General features: G+C 37.2%; 1 protein-coding gene and 1 pseudogene across 1 annotated transcript in view; one reads left to right on the top strand and one right to left on the bottom strand.

Moving 5' to 3' along the window:
* Positions 1 to 21,064, bottom strand: part of HDX (highly divergent homeobox) — a 224,018-nt gene that overhangs the window by 41,710 nt on the left and 161,244 nt on the right. Inside the window, exon 6 of the mRNA XM_004611643.2 lies at positions 8,998 to 9,205. Coding sequence (XP_004611700.2) covers positions 8,998 to 9,205 — 208 coding nt within the window. The remainder of the gene's footprint in view (positions 1 to 8,997; positions 9,206 to 21,064) is intronic.
* On the top strand, positions 1,096 to 1,994 carry LOC129399589 (glyceraldehyde-3-phosphate dehydrogenase-like; annotated as a pseudogene).

Here is a 21,064-nt window from a genome sequence, read left to right as displayed (position 1 = left end):
AAAGTGGTAAGGAGATTTCTCAAAATATAGTAATAGAACTTCCATATAATCTTGCAAGAAACAATTTGTTGGCATTTATTCCTAAAACACAAAAACTTTACTTTGAATGGATGCACAGACACACACTGGCACAGACAGACACACACAAACACACCTACCTATGTTCCTTGCATCATTGGGAATGACCAAGATATGGAAACAAGTTATGGCCAAGATATGGAAACAACCCAGATACCCAACAACAGATAAATGGATCGACAAATTTTTGTATATATACACAATGGAGTACAATTTAGTTCTAATAAAGAAAAAAATCACGCAATTTTCAGCATCATGGACGGAAATAGAGCATATTATGTTGAGGTAAGTCAGTCGGAATGAAAGGAACAGATACAGGATCTGTCTCATAAAACTTGGACTTAAATATATACAATTATTTGTAGCCAACAAAGATCCAAAGGCAGCATAATGGAAGAACTGACCCACACAAATGAGTTGGGGATGTGTAAGGGTAGATGGCTAGGTTTCTTGTGGGAAGGAGACAAGTAAACTGGCAATTGGTGTGGTGTTAGAATTATGTACATGAGAAACATTATTAAAACCAAAATAAATAAATAAATATATCATTGAAGGAAAAATTTGCTTTATAGGCTACATGCTTATTTAATGTATATTTAATATTCTAGTAAAAACTCTTGAGAATTTATAATATTAGAAGTTATGAAATGATACTACTGAAAAGTCATTTTTTCTTTTACTTGCAGAGGACTTCCACATTAGTGAACGTTTGAAAGCTAAACCATCTAAGTTATTGATTATTCCTCAAGATATAAAGGTAGAGGCAATTGTAATATAAAATGTAGGAATAAGCTCTCTGCTCTTCCAGGTTTGACAGAAGCTGCCTCTTCCTGTACAGCACCAGCCACATCCCAGAGACACAATCAGAACGTCAGAATGAACGTTTTAGTCTGTACTGGCCACCTGGCTTAACTTTGGCAAAGTGAAAACTGTAGCCAGGAGGAAGACTTGGTGTCACTGCTAAAGTCAGGGGAACAACTAAGTCTTTGGTGTAAACCAGATGTCTCCACCTTTTCTAACCTTAACTACATGGTCTTCATGTTCCAGTATGATTCTACCCATGGCAAGTTCAATGGCATAATGAAGGCTGAGAATAGAAAGCTTGTTATCAGCAGAAAGCCCATTTTTATTGTCCAGATCTGAGATCTCACCCAGATCAAATGGTGACACTGGCACTGAGTATTTTGTAGAGTCCATGGGGTCTTTTTTAGCCTGGAGAATGTGGGGGGGGCGTGGTCACAGGAAGGAAGGTGCCAAAAGGGTAATTATCTCTGCCCTTTCTGACGATGGCCCCACATTTATGATGGGTATGAAAGATGGGAAAAATTTGACAACTCCCTCATGATCCTCAGCAACAACTCTTGCACCACCAACTACCTGCCCTCTCCCCGCCCTGTCCAAGGTCATTAATGACAACTTTGGCATCATGGAGGGATTCATGATCACAGTTTATGCCATCACTTCCATACAGAAGACTGCCTCTCTGGGAAGTCATGGCATGATGTCTGAAGGGCAGCTCAGAAAATCATCCCAGCTGCCACATGTGCTACCACGGATGTGAGCCTGGTCATCCAGGAGTTGGATGGGAAGCTGATCATCATGGACTTCCATGCCCAACTCCCGACATGACTGTCCAAGATTTGACCTGTCACATGGAGAAAACCACCAGATATGATGATATCAAAAAAAGTTTTGAAACAAGCCTCACAGGGGCCGGTCAAGGGCATCCTGGGCTTCACTAAAGACCAGGTTAATTCCTCTGACTTTAACAGTCACGCCAACTCCTCCACCTTTGATGCAGGGGCTGGCATTGCCCTCATTGACCACTTTCTCAAGCTCATTTCCTCATATGACAATGAGTTTGGCTACAGCAATAAGTGGTGGGTCACATGGTCCACATGACTTTGAAGAATTAAGCACCCCCAGGGCCACCAGTCCTAGTGAGAAGACTAATTGGAAGAGAAGACCTCAGCTGCTGTACAGTCCTTCTCTTTCTTTTCCAACTTCCAGAAAATCCATCTGTATTCCTATATTGCGAATCTGTGTGGGACCCGGGGCTGAGACCTCCAAGCCTGCTTGGATCGGGACTGTGCCTCTTCTGCCCAGATTTCCCATTTTCCAGTAGCTAGGTGGTCACACCCAGGGACTGACCCCGGTTGTGTGCAATCCCATCAACAGCCAACATCCAGAGACTTAAAAGCAAGCTCCTGGATATCCGATATCTTATAGCCTACTTCTCCCTCTAGGAGAAACTTGCGAGTTACCGAGAGTTTCCTGCCCACATGGGAGGGTCTCGCCAACTCCCCATGGTGTATTAAAATGCCAAAACCAGTAACAAGCTGGGTCTCATTCCCCTGACCCTGAAAGAGGCTCCAATGTGGCATTGTTGGGATGGACGAGTAGAGAGAGGCTTCTAAAATCTCAGGGCTAGGACGAATGGAGACATTGCTGAGACCGCTTGAGAAATTCCACAGTCAACGGGATGATGATGATGATGATGATGATGATGATGATGATGATGATGATGATGATGATGATGATGATGATGATTTTGGTTCTATTCACAATAACCCAACTCTGGAAACAATCCACTTGGACAGGAACAGATGACTGGATAAAGAAACTAAAGTACAAATACACAATGGAATACTACTTGGCAGTATGAAAGATGAGGTCATGCTATTTGTGGATGGATCTGAAGAGTGGGTGGATCTGGAGAGTATTGTATGTGGATGGATCTGAAGAGTATCATGTTGACCGAAGTTCAAGAGGGAGCAACAGGCACAGGATGATCTCTCTCACTTGCTGGATATAAATAAACATAGTTGATGACTAACAAATGCCCAAAGGCAATAGAAATAAAGAGACGAAAAACTGATATTCAGTAAGAAGCTTGCCACTGTAGGGTTGGGTGAGTGGGTGGATAATTATGGAACGGAAAAATATAACAATATGACAGTGGTGAAGGGAAATTGTCACTTTGGGAGAGAACGTAGTGCTTGAATGGATGTAAAGTTGTAAGTATGATGTCAGCAAACAGTACTATAGTCCCTAAAGGGAAGCAAAAAAGCAGAAAAAAAGAGCCTATCATAGAGGAGTCTGGGGAGTCTGGAAGGAAGCTGGTGATATTGGTGGAACAAAGTGAACACTGGTGACAGGATTGGTTTTGGAACATTGTATGCCTGAAACTCAAGCATAAATGATTTTATAACTTTGTAGTTCACAGTGATTCAATAAAAATTACTCAATTATAATCATATTTTGGTAGACCGTGAGACTAAGCCACTGAGTTATCTAACTTAGCTTTGCCAGCGTTTGAGTAGGTGTGAATCCAGGTAGATTTTTCCTTACCAAACACAACTGGACCTCTTTTCTTTTACTTTCATATAGGAAAATAGAAAAGAAATTGGAGTAGCAAAGGTGGAAGTTATAGGCAAATGAGAAGCTTTATATAAGATAAGTACTTGAGTTTTTCAAAGACAAAAATAAAATGAAATAAAACTGCTAAAAGATCAACAAAAATCTTTGGTAACTTTGGCTGTCTTCTTTTTTTTTTAAAGTAACTCCTTTTTATGCTTGAACTTTTTAATAGATAATTTTAATGGAGAATTTTAGTCATGTTTTAATATGTAGAATATAAGTTGAACTAATCAACACCTCCTAATTTCACTTTACCGAAATTCCAGTAGAAACACAAAAAGTTAGACGAGAAAATAACTCTAAGCTCAATAAATTCAACAACAATAAAAACAACACAGACGACTCAATTAGTGATAAACAGCTAAGTGAATCATCAAAGACTTAGCAACCATGTAATGAGAACAACAATTTTCACAAATTTTCTTTTGCTGATGTATTATTGATAAAATTATTTAGCCATTTGGTTGTAATAAGCAATAGAAAGCCAATTATTGTGTGCCTGCTAAGGGGGCAGGTTTGAGGGGTGCTCGGAAAAAAGTGGACGATCATGGGTGGAAGGTCACTCTGGTGGTGGGATTTGTGTTGGAACATAAAAAGCACATAAAAACTGTAATGTGAAAAACTTTGCAAACCAAGATATTTAAATAATAAAGTGAGTAAAAAAAGAAGCCTGGTAGTATCATTTTACAACTTTCACATGAAAATATCCTTTTTTTTTCTTCTTTGACTTAGGAGATTCTAACCCTGTTGAATATTAATATATATGTGCATATACATATATAATAAAGGATGGTAGATTTTTATTAATTTTTAATTCTAACTTTATATAATTAATGGTTTGGCTTTCGCCTTCCACGCGGCCAACCCGAGTTCGATTCCTCTGCCCCTCTCGGAGAGCCCGGCAAGCTACTGAGAGTATGGAGCCCGCGTGGCAGAGCCTGGCAAGCTACCCATGCGTATTGGATATGCCAAAAGCAGTAACAATAAGTCTCTCAATGAGAGACGTTACTGGTGCCCGCGCGGACAAATGGATGAGCAACGGGATGACAGTGACAGTGACAGTGATAATAAATGGTGATTTCAATGTAAGCATATCTAAATATATTCTTATACCAAAGCCTGTAACTGGCATATTTTGGGGGACCTCATTTGATGATGCTCAGGGATTACTCCTGTCTCTGCACTCAGGAATCATTCCTGGAGAGTTCAGGAGACCATATGGAACTCTGGGATTCAAACTCAGGAAGGCAGCATGCAAGCCAAACACTGTAATATCTCTGTGGCCCCTGTCATTAGCATATTTTGATGCTAATCATATTATTACATGATAACACATGATATTATTACGCCAAAAACTTATTTCGTAATCACAAAAGAATCATACAGTAAAATCAGTACATTGATATTTTCTACCAGCAAAATGAGTAAGGAAAGAGGACAAAATTGCAGAAAGCCATACAAAGAATGTGTTTTTCTGTATTTGAAGTTTTGTGATTTTCTGTTTTATTTTCTAATAAAAATGAAAAGACTATTATTCAGCTGGGAAAAAGCCACAAAGAAAAAGTCTAGGCAATCTTATTTGTTAGTAAGCATTTTTTTCATATATGTATCGTTTCTTTTTTTTTAAATTGAGTATAGATTATAATGCCAGCTGTTTTGAAAAAACACTAGTGAATGATAGAGATGCTAACTTTGGAATAGTGGGAAGTTAGCAACCTTAAAGTTAGCACACATTTTCCCGTTACTGAAAAATTTCTAAAATTAATTTAGACTAGGAAAGAAATTTGAGTGAGGATATAAAACTCCCAATAAGTATTATGCACAGCGGGGAGGCCATTTGCCTTGCATGCGGCCAACCCAGGTTCGATTCCTCTGTCCCTCTCAGAGAGCCTGGCAAACTACCGAGAGTATCTCGCCCGCATGGCAGAGCCTGGCAAGCTATGTTGTTGTATTCGATATACCAAAAACAGTAACAACCGGTCTCACAATGGAGACGTTACTGGTGTCCGCTCGAGTGAATCGATGAGCGATGGGATGACAATGATACAGTGATTCATCAATATATTCCTAATAGTTCACCATTTATAAAAACACACAAATACATACTTATCCACAAACTTGCAAGTACCTGACAGTCATCAGTTTCTCAAGATTCAATAATAAATCACTGAATGCACTGAAAGACCCCCAAGAATGTATAAGAATGACTAATTGGAGGGAAAATGTTTTAATGAATAAACTAACTTACTGAAATAATGCAATAGAATATCACTTTTGCCTGATGACTTTTTGCTTTGGTTTGTTTGGGGGGGCCACACCCAGCTGCTGGACAAGCTTACTTCTGGTTCAGGGATCACTCCTGGTGGTGCTCAGGAGAATTTATAGGATGCTGGGGATTGAATTTTGTTGGACAGGTGTAAGGCAAACGCTTTACTTGCTGTACTATCTCTCTGGCCTCCTCCCTGGTAATTTTTTCAAGCTGACATGGATTGTCCTCGTACAAAAATTCTCTTTTATTGTCTTATTACATAACAAATATTGGGAGAGAATGATAGCAAAAGAAGACAATGCAGAAGAAATAAGAAGAAAGAGGGAGAAGGAAAAGTTTGAATGAGAGATTTGAATAGGCATAACTTTTCAAATACCTGATCTTAAAATACATAGCCATCTCAATACTAACAGCCCTTATCTCTCTTACATTAATCAAATTATTACACTTGTGCTATTCTCATCATTCATAGATGAACACTTTAAACACCATTTCAATTACTTCTTTTTAAATATTGTTTTCAAGCTTTGTTTAGGTTTAACTACTATAATAAAATTGCATATTATTAAGATGTGTAACTTGGTGAGTTGAGATATATGTTAACACACATTTTATGCTACTAAAATCCATGTAATTAACACATTAGTCCAAAAGTTTCACTATGTCTTCTACATGTGTTAAGAAGATTCAGAATATGTTTTTCCAAATACAATCAATACAATCCTCTACTGTCAAATGTAAGACCTATGGCACTCAGAGAGTTCAGTAAAAACTTCAATTCAGAAGTCATTTCTTTGGAACTCACCTCTCTTGTATAGCTGTCACTATATCCATTGAACAATAACTCCTCATATCCTTCCTCTCCCATTTCTTGGTAACCACTGTTCTATTGTCCACTTATAAAACTTTCACTATTTTAGATTCCTTATATGAGAGTTAATAGCTTTCTTCTGTAATCTTTATTAACTTGCCTTTATTAATTATATATCATCCTGGATTCTAGTAGATCTGAATCTGTATCTATATATTTCTATTCTCCACCAGCCACCAAATTTGGATACTTCTTAACACTATGAGACTGTTCATCTCCCTTTTGCCTCTTTTCTATGGCTAGACTTTATTTTGGTCCTGATGCTTGTGGCTTCTATATTTATTTCTCTCTCTAATAATCCTCTTTTTATTCTCCTTGAATGCTCATTAATATGCATATATCATCCAAAACTCAACACAGGCAAGTCTTACTTTATTTTGACACATTTTATATTTAATGCAGTCAATAAAAATATTATGCGGATTTTAGTGGAGTTGATAAAAGTTATAGCTATGCAATTCCTAAGATTAATCAGTAGATTAATCAGTGTTCTGTGAGAACTAAGATGAATGAAAGGCATATAAATCTTTATAAAGCAATTATATATAATATATTATAAGAGCATAGTTTTAATCAATAATATAAAATTTATCCAGAATTTTACTGTGCATATGTGTGCCTGTATGATTATACATATAGTATATGAAATATAGTTTTAAAAATCTTACACTTAATTGGAAATGCTGGATTAATCAACGTAATAATGGTAATTTTAACATGCATTCTAGACTATGTGCTATATGTCCCAATTTGTATAAAATTAAAAGAAAAGAGAAATTTATACTTTCAGAAAAAGGTCAGTGGTTTCCTGAATTTGGAGGAGGAAGTGTGGATTGTCTACAAATAGGATAAAGGAATATTTTTTAAAAAAATTTGGGCCACATATGGTGGTGCAAAGGCCTTATTTATTTCTGTCTCTTTGCTCAAAAAAAGTATAGGCAGTGCTGGCGACCAACCAGGTTTACCACACACATTAACTTTTGAATTATTCAAGGATATTTCTGAATTGTTTAAAATTTTCTAAAATTGTATTTTGGTGAAGATGACAAAACTCTAGTAAGAATAATAATATTATATTTTAGCAGTGATAAATTTTATGATATATAAGTTAAACAACAATAAAATTGCTCATTTTAAGTAGGTATCAGGTATCTTTCTACAACTGAAGTCAAAGGAACACTCTATCATAGAAAAGACCTTTATTTTATTATTTATGTTTTCATTATGAAAACCCTGAGAAGTATTGTAAAGATGATCTAGTATAAGTCTTTTATTTTTCAGATAATAAAACTAAAATATTTGATTTACTTTGCTTGTGACGACACAATAAAATTAGTGGAGGATCTAAGATTTAAGTCCAGATTACCTAATTGCTATCCTATTTTTTGTCATAATAGGTCACATTCTTATTCATTACAATGCATTTATAATTGGTTCAACTTATCAGAATTCCAATAAATATATATGATCTATTAGTTCTAACATGTTAACTAGTAATAAATATATCTAAATGTAAGGGATTGTTATGATAGAGGTTTTCTGTGATGGTTTGATGTGGGAGACATTAAACATAGAAAAGATAAAACTCAAGAATGGGTTAGAATGTTAATTCATACCATTGAGGGGCACATAAATTGGTATAACTATTATTAGCAGTTACATAGAAGCTTTTCAAAACACTAAAAATAGAAATACTGTATGCTTCATCAATCCTTTACCAGGGTAAAGAAACAACCATCTATCAACAGATTAATAGAGAATACTTATAAAGAAATGTTACACAGTCTTTGCAAAGATCTTGCAATATGCGATGATATGGATGGATGTAGAGAATATGCTGCTAAGTGAAATAAGACATAAGACAAATACCATATGACCTCATTTGTGAGGAATCTAAAACGAAAAACAAAACACACACATAGAAATTGAAAGTAGAAGTGTAGTTTCTTGAGTAACGAGGAGCAGCATAGGAATAAATAGTGTTAAACAGGTTCAGAGTTAGAGTTATGCAGGAAGAATAAATCTAGACATCTGATGAAAAGCATGATGGTTATAGTAAATTATACTGTCTTGTATACTGGAAATTTATTGAGAGTACACGTCAGAAAATTTTACCACACAATATTAACATATACATGAGGAGATGGGTATGTTAGTTTCACTATAGTAATAATTTTTCTATGCATACCATCATGCATATTTTATATGTGATTATTATTAAAATAATGAAATAAAAATTAAATATATATTTTAAATGTTTAAGTGTTTTCAAGACTTTAGATTTTAAGTATAGTAAGTTGAAAGCAAAAAAAGTCAGATTTATAAAAACTATTATTAGAAGGTACAGCACGTGAAATACCTTGAGAGCTTCCTTCAGACAAACAGATGGATACTTCATCATTTCTGTCATTATCTTCTCCTCCTTCAGGACCAGCTTCTTCTCTATGTGTGAGTGCCGACAAAGAACCAGACTCGGGCTGCTCAGAAAAATCAGCAGGACCTCCTCTGGGAGGTGGAACCTCAATACCCATTAAACGATATTTCCTTCTTCGATTCCCAATCCATGTCTTTATAAGAGAAATACAAGAGGAATTTTTTAACGTAGAAAATTTAGCAGTATGTCCATTAAAATAAGTAATGTTGTGTTATACATGATTTAAGATAATAAATGTGGCTTGGAGAGACAGTATATTGGATAGCACTTGATCTTTAACACTACGTATAGACCTCGGAGCACCACTAGCCATGGTCCCTGAGAATAGAGTCAGGAATAAAGCCTGAGCACAGCCAGGTGTGACCTCAAAACCAATACATAAATTTATAATGCATACCTAGAATAATAAAACTTAATTATTTAAGGTAACATACCATGTATTGGTATACTAAAACACACTGATTTGTTCTTTGTCCTTTGTCTTTACAAACAGTATCTGTATAAAAGAACTTCTGGAAGAACAGGAAAGAGAAAATGGGGTAAAATATTGACGGAAAAAAATCATAGGCAAGAGCTTTCCTTCTATAATGATTGAATTGTTTGCCCAGATCTGAGAAGCTCAAAAGATTGCAAACAAAATAAAATAAAGACACAAAGTTACATTGCATTTTAATGTCAAAATGGAAAAATAAAGAGAATCCTGTAAGTAGAAAGAGTAAATAAAAAATAAAATTTAAAAAAAACTTCCATAAGGCTCTAAGCTGAGCTATCAAATCAAACCTGACAGGCCAGAAGGGATGGAATGATGAACCTAACATATTTAATAAAAATGGCATCCAAACAACAATACTCTATGCAGGTTGTCATTCATATTTGAAGTTGTGATACAGAAATTCATGATCACTAACACAGTTCTGCAAAATAAACTAAATGACCTTATATAAATAGATATAGGAACTCTACATGGAAGTAGTAAGATATCTAAAACTGAAAATGAGAGAAAGGGTGAGCACACTAGCATGATATAATATAATAGACCTGAGATTTATGCACTTTGAAATTATAAAAGGATTAAAACAAATGCCTTCAGAGGTATAATGCACGGTACTCATTTTTTTGTGGGGGAGGGCACACCTTTTGCTCCTCAGGGCTTACTCTTTTTTTCTGCAGTCAGGTATCACTCTTTGAGGGAACAAAGGACCATATATGGTTCAGAGATCAAAGTCACAGAAGGCAAGCACCCTACCTCCTATTCTATCTTATTAGCCAAGTTGTACAATATTCTTGAGAAAAAAAACCTGCTTGACTTCATCCCACCTCTCCTGTGACCAGGCCAGCAGAGTCACAAACACCTGCAAGAAATAATTTCTCCAGATGAGCATCGAGCCTTCATATCACCTCATCATATCACCTCATCCTGCATCTCCTCTGACATGGCCCAGCAAAACAGTAGGATTACCTCTTGGGTTTCCAAGAAGCCTGTGTTTAATGTGGTCCTAAGTCACTTCTCTCCTTCTCACCTCACTGGAAACACAACTGCAGTAAGCCAACAGCCAACAGACTCTGGAGTCTGGAGTTCCTGAGCTCTTTGTCTGTGAAGTTGTGTGTATCATTCCTTCATACATGAAGGAGAGTGTGGCTGAAAACTTATTGGTGAAGTGTTAATTTCATTGAGTTTTATATATTGTATCTCAATATAGAGTTCAGGCCAGAAGGTCTCCTTTAATAAATCTGCTATAAATATTAAGGATGCTCCTCTATCAATATTTTATTAAAGCGCTGTGGCTTACAAAGTTGTTCATAATAGTTCATAATAATACAAAGTTGTTATGCACTTTCAATTTTTCAAAGATGCTCCTGTATATGTAATTTCCTCATTTGATCTTGCCGCTTTCAGTATTCTATCTCTATGGTTTTTGCCATTCTGATTACATGTGTCTTGAAATACATTTGTTTGGACCTTTCTTAGCTGGGGCATCCTGGATCTGGGTGCATACACTCTCCAGTTTTGGGAAATTGCCAGCAGTGACGTATTTGACTGTTCTTTCTTCATTGTGCTTGCCTTTCTGACCCTCTGGGACCCTGATGATTCTTATGTCATTCCTCTTGAATTCATACCAAATTTCTCTTGTTGATTCTTTTATTTTGTGGTCTTTTCTCAAATTCTGCTTTTGTTTGGAGGTTTCTGCACTTTATCTTGGAGGTCACTGATTCTATCCTTAGCAGCCATTACTCTACTTGTGGCGACTTCCAGTGAATTTTTCACTTCCCCTACCGGAATTTTTTAGTTCTGATATTTTTGTTTGTAGTTCTTTTAATTTCTTCTGTCATATCCTTCTGTGTTTTATTTGCTGTCCATCCCATTGGTTCTTTGAACTTGTTAAACATTCTAAGCATTTCCACTCTGAAATTCTTTTTAGAGAGATTATACATATGGATATTACTCATAAAGTCTTCACAAATACATTCTTTACCCACAACCCATGCTGTGGTAATGCTCCACTTTACCGTAGTTCCTTTTGTAGTCTGAAGGTGCTTCTTTTCCACTTCACTGTTTGTGTCTCCCTCCAAATTTCCTCCCCTCACTGTCACGGAGGTCTCTGGGGAAGGTTTATGGAGGGAGGGATATTATCTGCTGCCACTATAGAAAATGCGACTGAATTCTAACTTTTGGGTTAAGAGCTCTCAGTGTGAAATTCTTTTTAAAAATCTTTATTTTATTACGGTACTATGATTTACAAAATTACTCATAGTTAGAATTTAGAAATGCAATGATTCAGCTTTGATCCCACCACCAGTGTCAATTTCCCTTCACCAGTGTTCCCAGGTTCTCTCTACTAACCTCCCTCTTCCATATTGTCATCCTGACAGGCACCATTTTAGTTTTGGCTATTAAAATTTGGGTCTTTTGTTTTAGTGTTGTTGACTTTGTGGATTGGATATTTAGCTCTATCATTACCTAACAACCAAATGCACCTGAATCCCCTTCACCATATACCCCTAGCTCTTGTTCCCCATACCACTAGCACTAGCTGGCTGGGGCCCTGGGAACAGACTTTCCAAACTCTGGCTTTTTACACCCCTACTAATAGCATACAAACTCAGTAACTGAATCAGAGAGGTGGAACTCATGTATTGCATCTTGACTTTTATTCCCTGTACCACATGGTACTTTGAAACCACTGGGAGTGACAACCTAGTAGCTCAGATAAATAAGTAAACATACTCATTTTTGCCCCAAAAGCCTCTGTCCCTCTCAGGGAGCCTAACAAGCTACCAAGAGTATCCTGCCCGCACAGCAGAGCCTGGCAAGTTACCCGTGGCTTACTCAGTATGCGAAAAACAGTAACAAAGATGGTCCTCATTCTCCTGACCCTGAAAGAGCCTCCAATATGCCATTGGGCTACACTAGCATGTTACAGGGACAAATGGAGACGTTATTGGTGCCCACTTGAGCAAATCGATGAACAACGGGATGACAGTGTCAGTGACAGTGACCACTAACACTCAATATCCCTTCATCTCTTCCTTATTCTCTGAGGCCAAAGATGAACTAGGCACCTCTTCTGCAAACCATTGCATTTCAACAACCAGTTACTCTAAATACCACACACAATCATTCTCTTTATTATTCTTCTGGCTTATTCCATTTAACACAATATTTTACAGTTCCATCCATGTTGAGCAAAGTGGATGGTTTCATGGTTCCTTGTAATTGTGCAGTGTCCCATTGCGCATACACCACACCTTCATGAATCACTTGTCTATTGTTGGGCAGCTAGGTTGATTCCAAATCTTAACCATTGTACTGACTGCTGCAATGAAGAATGGTGCACATACTACTATTTAAATGAACACTTTTCTATCCTGTGTTTAGATATGCAAAGGTAGAATTGCTGAGTCATATGACAGTTCATTTTCTAAGGCTGAATCACCATGAGATAGAGCATTAAAAAGTGTTCATGATAGGGTTTCAGTCATACAATGTTCCAACACCAATCCCTCCACCAGGATAATTTCCCAGCACCACAGTCCCAGTTTCCCTCCCACTTCTCCAGGCAGCCCCCACCCCATTCCGTCTATGGCAGCTCAATTTTAAATTTATTGAGATCTCTGCATACAGTTTCCACAGGAGTTGGACTACACAAAAATTTCAGGATAACAGTACATTTTTCACCATATCTCTATGAACACAGATTGTTCCTAGTAATTTTGATATGTGCCATTTTCACTGGTGTGAAATGGTATCTTAATATTGTCTTCATTTGGTGACAATGAATGTAAGTGATGATTGGAGCATTTTTTCATGTGCATATTGTCTGTCTGTTGGTCTTTCTTACAGAAGATTCTATTCATTTCCTTTCCTCACTTTTGATAGGGGTTCTCAATGTTTCTTGAGAATTTTGTATATCCTGGATATCAACCCTTTTTCTGATGTCCTGACTGAAAATATTTTATCCTATTCAGTTAGCTATCTTTAAGTTTGACCTCAGAGTTTTTTGCCATGCAGAAACTGTTTAATTTGATGTAGCCCAATCTGTTCATTTTTAATTCTGCTGCTTTTGCCAGTGACATTGTATCATTAAAGACATCTTTGAGGTCAAGATCTTGGAGTGGTTCTGTCTATATTTTTCTCAATATATTTTATAGATTCTGGCCTGATATCAAGGTCTTTGTTCCACTTTGTGTATACTGGATTGGAGTTTTTTCATATACATTTTTTCATATTAAAGTTCTCTTCTATGGTTTTTCTCCATTCAGAGAACATCCTCACTATTGTCACTTGGAGTTATTCAGTTGGGACTTTTGAGCACTCATGTGCATGGAGTCCTTCCAGGGTTTTGTCTTCAATTATCAATGCATGTGAAATCTTCTGTGTCTTTGTTATGGCTTGTGAATTATCTATGCCAGGATTAGGGATCTGGGTTTGTGCAGAGTTAGATATTAGTGAAATATTCCTTTTTCATTTTATGCAGAGTCTAGCACTGGTTTATCTTTCTCTGTAGCATAGATAGATATTTGTTATCACATGATTACAAGTTATATTGTAATAATGAGAATGCACTAGCAAGTACTGCTACCCAGATTTCACAGTTATTGGCTTCTGACAATGGCTGTGGTGAGAAAAATCTCTATGTTTTGGTAACAAATATTGCATTGCACTCAAGTTCCCCAAAGTCCTACACCATAAAACAGCTTTGTTTTGCACCAAATATCTACATTTTCCCAAACCTTCCTTTATGTAAGGTTCAAGCTTATAAAGACATCTATATGGTGTTTCTGAGTCTGACTTGGTCCAATTTCTTGCCAAATGTTCAGCAATCAACTAATAATTCAAAATGAGTTTGGCAGCCAGATGTGAATGTAGCTTCATTTTACTGGGAATCAGATATTGATCATTACACTCAAGGGATATTTTTCTGTGAGAGATGATTGCTCAGTCAGGGAAGGCTCAAATCTCTTTACCATCTTTCATGGAGCCACCAGTGTACAAATGCAGTTCCTAGACACAATGTTGTATCACAGGTTTGTTTGTATCACGCCTAATTTTGGCAATGAGATGGCTTTAGAATTCTCAGCATACCTCCTCTCCATGGGAATACACGTTTGTAATTTTGGTGGTTGTTCCTCTATGTTCCATGATGAAGAAAGTCCCGAAAGATCAATAATTTCCGTTTTACCTTCTAGTGGTGCTCCATGCCCCTGTGTTAATTTTTTTCTGTGATTTTTGTGAAGAGAACAAGGGAACACTCACTTTAGTGCTCTTTTCATCATCTTGCCCCAACGCCATTCATCCAGTTTTAGATACACTGATATATTTTGTTTACATACCAGCTGTAAAAAGAGCTAAATCAACAGAAATTATTGCTGAAATTTTATAGCTGTTATGTTAATCTTTTATATCAACTTTAGAAGATTTAACGTTTTTATCATATAGAATCTTTCATTCTATATGAACATAGTGTGTTATCATTTATTTAAAAATTATTTCATCATTTTCTAAGATCTTCTTCAATTTCTTTCTTGATTGTTTTTAAGTTTTCACGGTACAAGTCTCTCACTTATCTTGTTTACTTGATTCTGAGGTACTAGATATTTTTGGATACTATTTTAAATGGAATAGACTCTTTGATTTCTTTCACCTCTGATTCATTAATTGCATGAGGAATGCAACTGAATTTTTGTGTAATGATTTTATAGCCATCCATTTTGCTCTTTGTTGTTTCTAGGAGTTTTATGTGGACTCTTTAGGGTCTTCAATGTACAGTATGTCACCTGCAAATAAGGATAGTTAGATTTCCTCCTTTCTAATTTGGAATCTTTTGATTTTCTTTTCTTACCAAACTCCTATTTCTAATACAATGTTGAATTAAGAATGAGGACAGTGGACATCCTTGACTTGTGCCTAATCTTGGCACAAATGCTTTCAATTTTTTACCACTAAGAATATTGGTGCCTGATCCCTGAAAGTGAGGAAGGTATGTTGTTGGAGGTCCTGCTATTTAATCAGGATCACCATTTTGCCTTCACGTCAGGATATGCTCTGGCCCAAAACGTGGATAAGGAAGGGAAGGGCTGCTTAGCCATCCTTGCTTGGTTCCACAAAACCCCAGTCCCTGGATACTGAGGAAGCCCAGGCATCATGGCCCCTGCATTTTACTCAGGATTGCTCTGTGGCATCGCATTTCTTCACTTTTCCATAACTAACTGAAAAAATACAAAGAAATACAAAGAAATACCAACTGTAAGCGACTAATAAAGCAACAATACACAGGAAATAACTCCGAACTACAAACGTCAGAACAGTAAAGCAGCACAGATACCCACCAGACTTACTGAGTGAAGATGTGAGCCCAGGATATTCAACCATAGTGATAAACTAAATAAACTATCTGATAAGGAATTTAGAAAGGAATTATTGAGAAAGCATAAGATCTCCAACTATCAACAAAACACACACCAATAAAAATACAAGAGGAGATGAGAGCAAAAATAAGAAAAATACAGAAAGAAATGAGAGATCTGAAAAAAAAACCTGGTAGGTGAAATGAAAAACTCACTGGAAGTGGGGCTTGAGCGGTAGTAAAGCGGGTAGGGCATTTGCCTTGCACGTGGTTAACTCGGGTTCAATTCACAGCATCCCATATAGTCCCCTGAGTAATGCCAGGAGAAATTCCTGTGTGCATGAGCCAGGAGTAACCCCTGTGCATCGCTGGTTGTGAACCAAAAAGCAAAAAATAAAAAAACTCACTGGAAGGCCTCAGCAGCAGATCTGAAGAAAACTTTCCTCAGCTGCTGAGGAGAGAATCAGTGAGCTTCAAGATGAGGTGGTACTCGATCACTGTATGACTGAAACACAAGCATGAAAGTTTATAAGTCTTTAACTGTATCTCACAGTGATTCACTAATAAAAATTTTGAAAAAAAGATGAGGTGGGAAATTGTCCAGACAACAGCAGAATATGGGAAAATGCCTTAAAATAAACCAACAGGTGACAATAGAACTTTGGGATGAATAAAATTGGGACAACATAATAATCATCAGAGTCACAGAGGGGCAGGAACACAATTGTGATGAAGAAGCATCTGACAAAACCATCATCAATGAGAAGTGCTCAGAGCTCGAGTATACCCATCCAGATCCAGGAGGTTGGAAGGGTACCAGCTAGAAGAAATGGAAATAAAAATTCTTCAAGAAACATCTTAATTAAAACGATGGAAACTATATATATAGAATATAGAAAGCAGCAAGATCAAAGAATATTATATACACAAAGGAGCATCCTGAAGACTTACAGCAGATTTATCAGATGAAACTCCTCAGTCATGAAGACAGTGAAGGGATATAGTGAAAAACCTTAAAGAAATGAACACCTCACCAAGAATATGACTCTCGTTCATATTTGATGGAAAATTACACAGTTTTTCAGAGAAACAACAATTGGGGAGCTTCATAGACTCAAAACCATAGTTACAAGAAGAAAGAAATGTTCTACTTTAAGAGAAGACAATGCTCACAAACACTCCAAACATGTGCATAAAGATGGTACAGAACTCTGTAACAATAATCTCTCAGTATCAATGTACTAAATGCACTAATTAACATACACAGAATAGCAAGAATGATTAGAAAATTGAAATCAACACTCTGTTGCTTGAAAGAAACATATCTAAACAGTCAGACCAAATACAGACTCAAATTCAAAGGTTGAAAGACAATTCTTAAAGCAAACACTCCCTCAAAAACACTGGTGTTAACATACTAGTTTCAAAAGACATAGAATTTTGGCTAAAAAAGTTTATGAGACAGCACAAATCATTTTTTAACACTCAGGGGTTTGTAACTTAGTAAGAATTCACAAGTTTAAATGTACATGCACCAAATAATGGATCAGCAAAATACTTAAAACAACTGCTAATAGACTTGAAAAGAGGTGATACCAATACAATAGTAGTTGAGATTTCAACACACTTTTTCACCACTTGATAGAACAACTAGACTAAAAATCAACATGGAAATATTTTATTTGAGGGAAGAAATGGAAGAAATGTGAAAGGAGGCAAGGAAAGTCTAGTAAAATTTCAAATTTCAATATATATATACACACAATTGACTTTTGTACATTGGTATTGTTTCAAGAGACCTTGCTGAATCAATACACTGTATAAGTGTTTTTATAGATTCCATAGGATTTTCTGCACAATCAATAGTATGCGTCATTTATTTCTTTTTCATGAATTATTGCACAACATAGAATGCACTCAATCATTTTAAAAAATACTGATTAGAGGAGTTAGAGGCATAATCCAGAGGATAGGGTGCTTGCCTTGCAAGCTACTGACCTGGGTTCAATACCCAGCACTACATATGATCTACTAAATATGAAAGAGGTCATGTATTGTTTTGTTTATGTTCTTGGGAGACTGTGCAACATTGTTATATTTTTATTATTAATTATGTTGTTGACCAAGTGTTCTAGTTCTGTGGAGGGGCACTCTGCCTCATTCATGGAAGGGAAGAACAATGGAGATATGCAAGGGAGCAAGGAGAGAAGAGCCCGTCTTCTCTAATGAACAGATTCAAATGTCTTCCAAGTGACAATAAGCCAAGAAAAGAGGGCTTTGATATGAGAAAAAAACCTCCAACCCCGTAAAAAATGGGGAAAAGAAATGAACAGAAGTTTCCTCAAAAAAAAAAATACAAATGGCCAAAGGCACATGATAAAAAGCAACCAGTGCTTGTGTGGATGTGAGGAAAAGGGACGCTTCTTCACTGTTGGTGGGAATGCCAACTGGTCCAGCCTTTCTGGGAAACAATATGGGCAGTCCTTCAAAAACTAGAAATTGAGCTTCCAATATGGCCCCGCAATACCACTTCTGGGAACATATCCCGAGGGTGCAAAAAAGCACAGTAGAAATGACATCTGTACCTATATATTCATTGCAGCACTGTTCACAATAGCCAAAATATGGAAACAACCCGAGTGCACTAGAACAGATGACTGGTTAAAGAAACTTTGGTACATCTACACAATGGAATACTATGCAGCTGTTAGGAGAGATGAACTCATGAAATTTGCTTATAAATAAATAGAAATGGAGAGTATCATGCTAAGTGAAATGAGTCAGAAAGAGAGGGACAGACATAGAGGGACTGCACTCATTTGTAGAGTGTAGGGTAGCATCACATGAGGCTGACACCCAAGGGCTGTAGATACGAGGGCCAGGGGACTGCTCCATAGCTGGAAGACTGCTTCATGAATGGAGGGGTGAAGGCAGATGGAATTGAGAAGGGATCACTAAGAAAATGATGGCTGGAGGAACCAGTAGGGATGGGAGATGCATGCCGAAAGTAGATAATGAACCAAACATAATGACCTTTCAGTGTCTGTGTTGCAAGCCATAATACCCAAAAGTAGAGAGAGAATATGGGGAATATTTTCTGCCATAGAGGCAGGGGGATGGTGGGAAAGGGGGGTATACCGGGGATATTGGTGGTGGGGAATGTGCAATGGTGGAGGGATGTGTTTTTTATCATTGTGAATTATAACCCAAACATGAAAGCTTGTAACTATCTCATGGTGATTCAATAAAAAAAAAGAAAAGAGGCCTTTGGGACACCACCCTGGGTGTACTGCCAAAGGGATCTTCGTGCACAGTCTTAATACAATATTGAAGCAAGTACAATTAAAAATGTAGCAATACCACTGCTGGGAATATATCCCAGAGAGGCAAAAAAGTATAATTGTAACGACATCTGCACATGTATGTTCATCGCAGCACTGTTTACAATAGCCAGAATCTGGAAAAAACCCGAATGCCCTAGAACAGATGACTGGTTGAGGAAACTTTGGTACATCTATACAATGGAATACTATGCAACTGTTAGAAAAAAGGAGGTCATGAATTTTGTATTTAAGTGGATCGGCATGAAAAGTTTCATGCTGAGTGAAATGAGTCAGAAAGAGAGAGACAGACATAGAAAGATTGCACTCATCTATGGTATATAGAATAACAGAGTGGGAGACTAACACCTAAGAATTGTAGAAATAAGTACCAGGAGGTTGACTCCATGGCTTGGAGGCTGGCCTCACATTCTGGGGAAAGGGCAACTCAGAGAAGGGATCACCAACTATAATGTAGTCGAAGGCCATGTGGGGGAAGGGAGTTGCAGGCTGAATGAGGGCTAGAGACTGAGCACAGTGGCCACTCAACACCTTTATTGCAAACCACAACAGCTAATTAGAGAGAGAGAGAGAACAGAAGGGAATGCCCTGCCACAGTGGCAGGGTGGGGTGGGAGGAGATGGGATTGGGGAGGGTGGGAGGGATGCTGGGTTTACTGGTGGTGGAGAATGGGCACTGGTGAAGGGATGGGTTCCCGAACTTTGTATGAGGGAAGCATAAGCACAAAAGTGTATAAATCTGTAACTGTACCCTCACGGTGATTCACTAATTCAAAATAAATAAATTTAAAAAAATGTTATTATCTAGAGTCTGTGGTTATGGGTTTGTGGTTAGAATTTTGCATCTCAATTGTCCAAGTGTCTTAGCTTTAGAGGGGAAAAGACTCATGGAAAGGAAAGGATGGAGACTGGTGGCATGCACAGTGCAGGGAGATATTGAAATATAGCTAACATAGCATTAACATGAGAATAGACCCTGAGGATTGGCAACTCTGCTGTATTACAGAGGGTCTATGAGGGTAGGATCATATTCAAATTGGGAGCCATCATGTTTGCTTTGGCAGCACATATAATAACGCTGGAAGTGGATGGCAATGTGCAATTATGTACATTTATGTCCAAGGTGCATCTTTGTGGACTTGTAGTCACTTAGTTGTGCACAAAATGATTGCCCAGTTGTTCTGGTTCTGCGAAGTGGGTACCTCTAATGGACAGATTCAAATACAATCAAAGAAACATTAACAGTCCAAGAAAACAGGCTTATAGGATATCATCCTTACTTTACTGCAGAGGATTGATTAAGGTACAATCTTTTTCAAATGGAGATTCAGTGCAGGACTGGAGTGATAGCACAGCATGTAGGGCGTTTGCCTTGCACGAGGCTGATCTGGGTTTGATTCCTCTATCCCTCTCGGAGAGCCAGGCAAGCTACTGAGAGAGTCCCGCCCGCTCGGCAGATATGTACTCAATATGCCAAAAACCGTAACAAGAAATCTCACAATGGAAACATTACTGGTGCCTGATCGAGCAAATCGATGAATGACAGTGCTACAGTGCTACAATTATGTTGCTGGTTGCAAGGGATTTATTTGTTTGTATATTTCTTTTGGGAGTGTTTTAAAATAATGAATTAAATTTATTGAATATCAATGTGTAATCAATAATTTGTTTCATAGCTGTGATAGTTAGCTTTCTGAATAATTGTTCAACATAACCTGTATCATCATATTTGTATATTTCGAACTGTTTGTAGTATATTATTTTTGTGTTTGCAAACTATGTAATGCTATCTCTAATTTATTTCTGA

Source organism: Sorex araneus, chromosome X (assembly GCF_027595985.1).
Source record: "Sorex araneus isolate mSorAra2 chromosome X, mSorAra2.pri, whole genome shotgun sequence".
In the NCBI taxonomy this organism is placed as follows: Eukaryota; Metazoa; Chordata; class Mammalia; order Eulipotyphla; family Soricidae; genus Sorex; species Sorex araneus.
The sequence above is the reverse complement of the archived record's forward strand: the minus strand, read 5'-3'. Positions and strand labels throughout refer to the sequence as shown.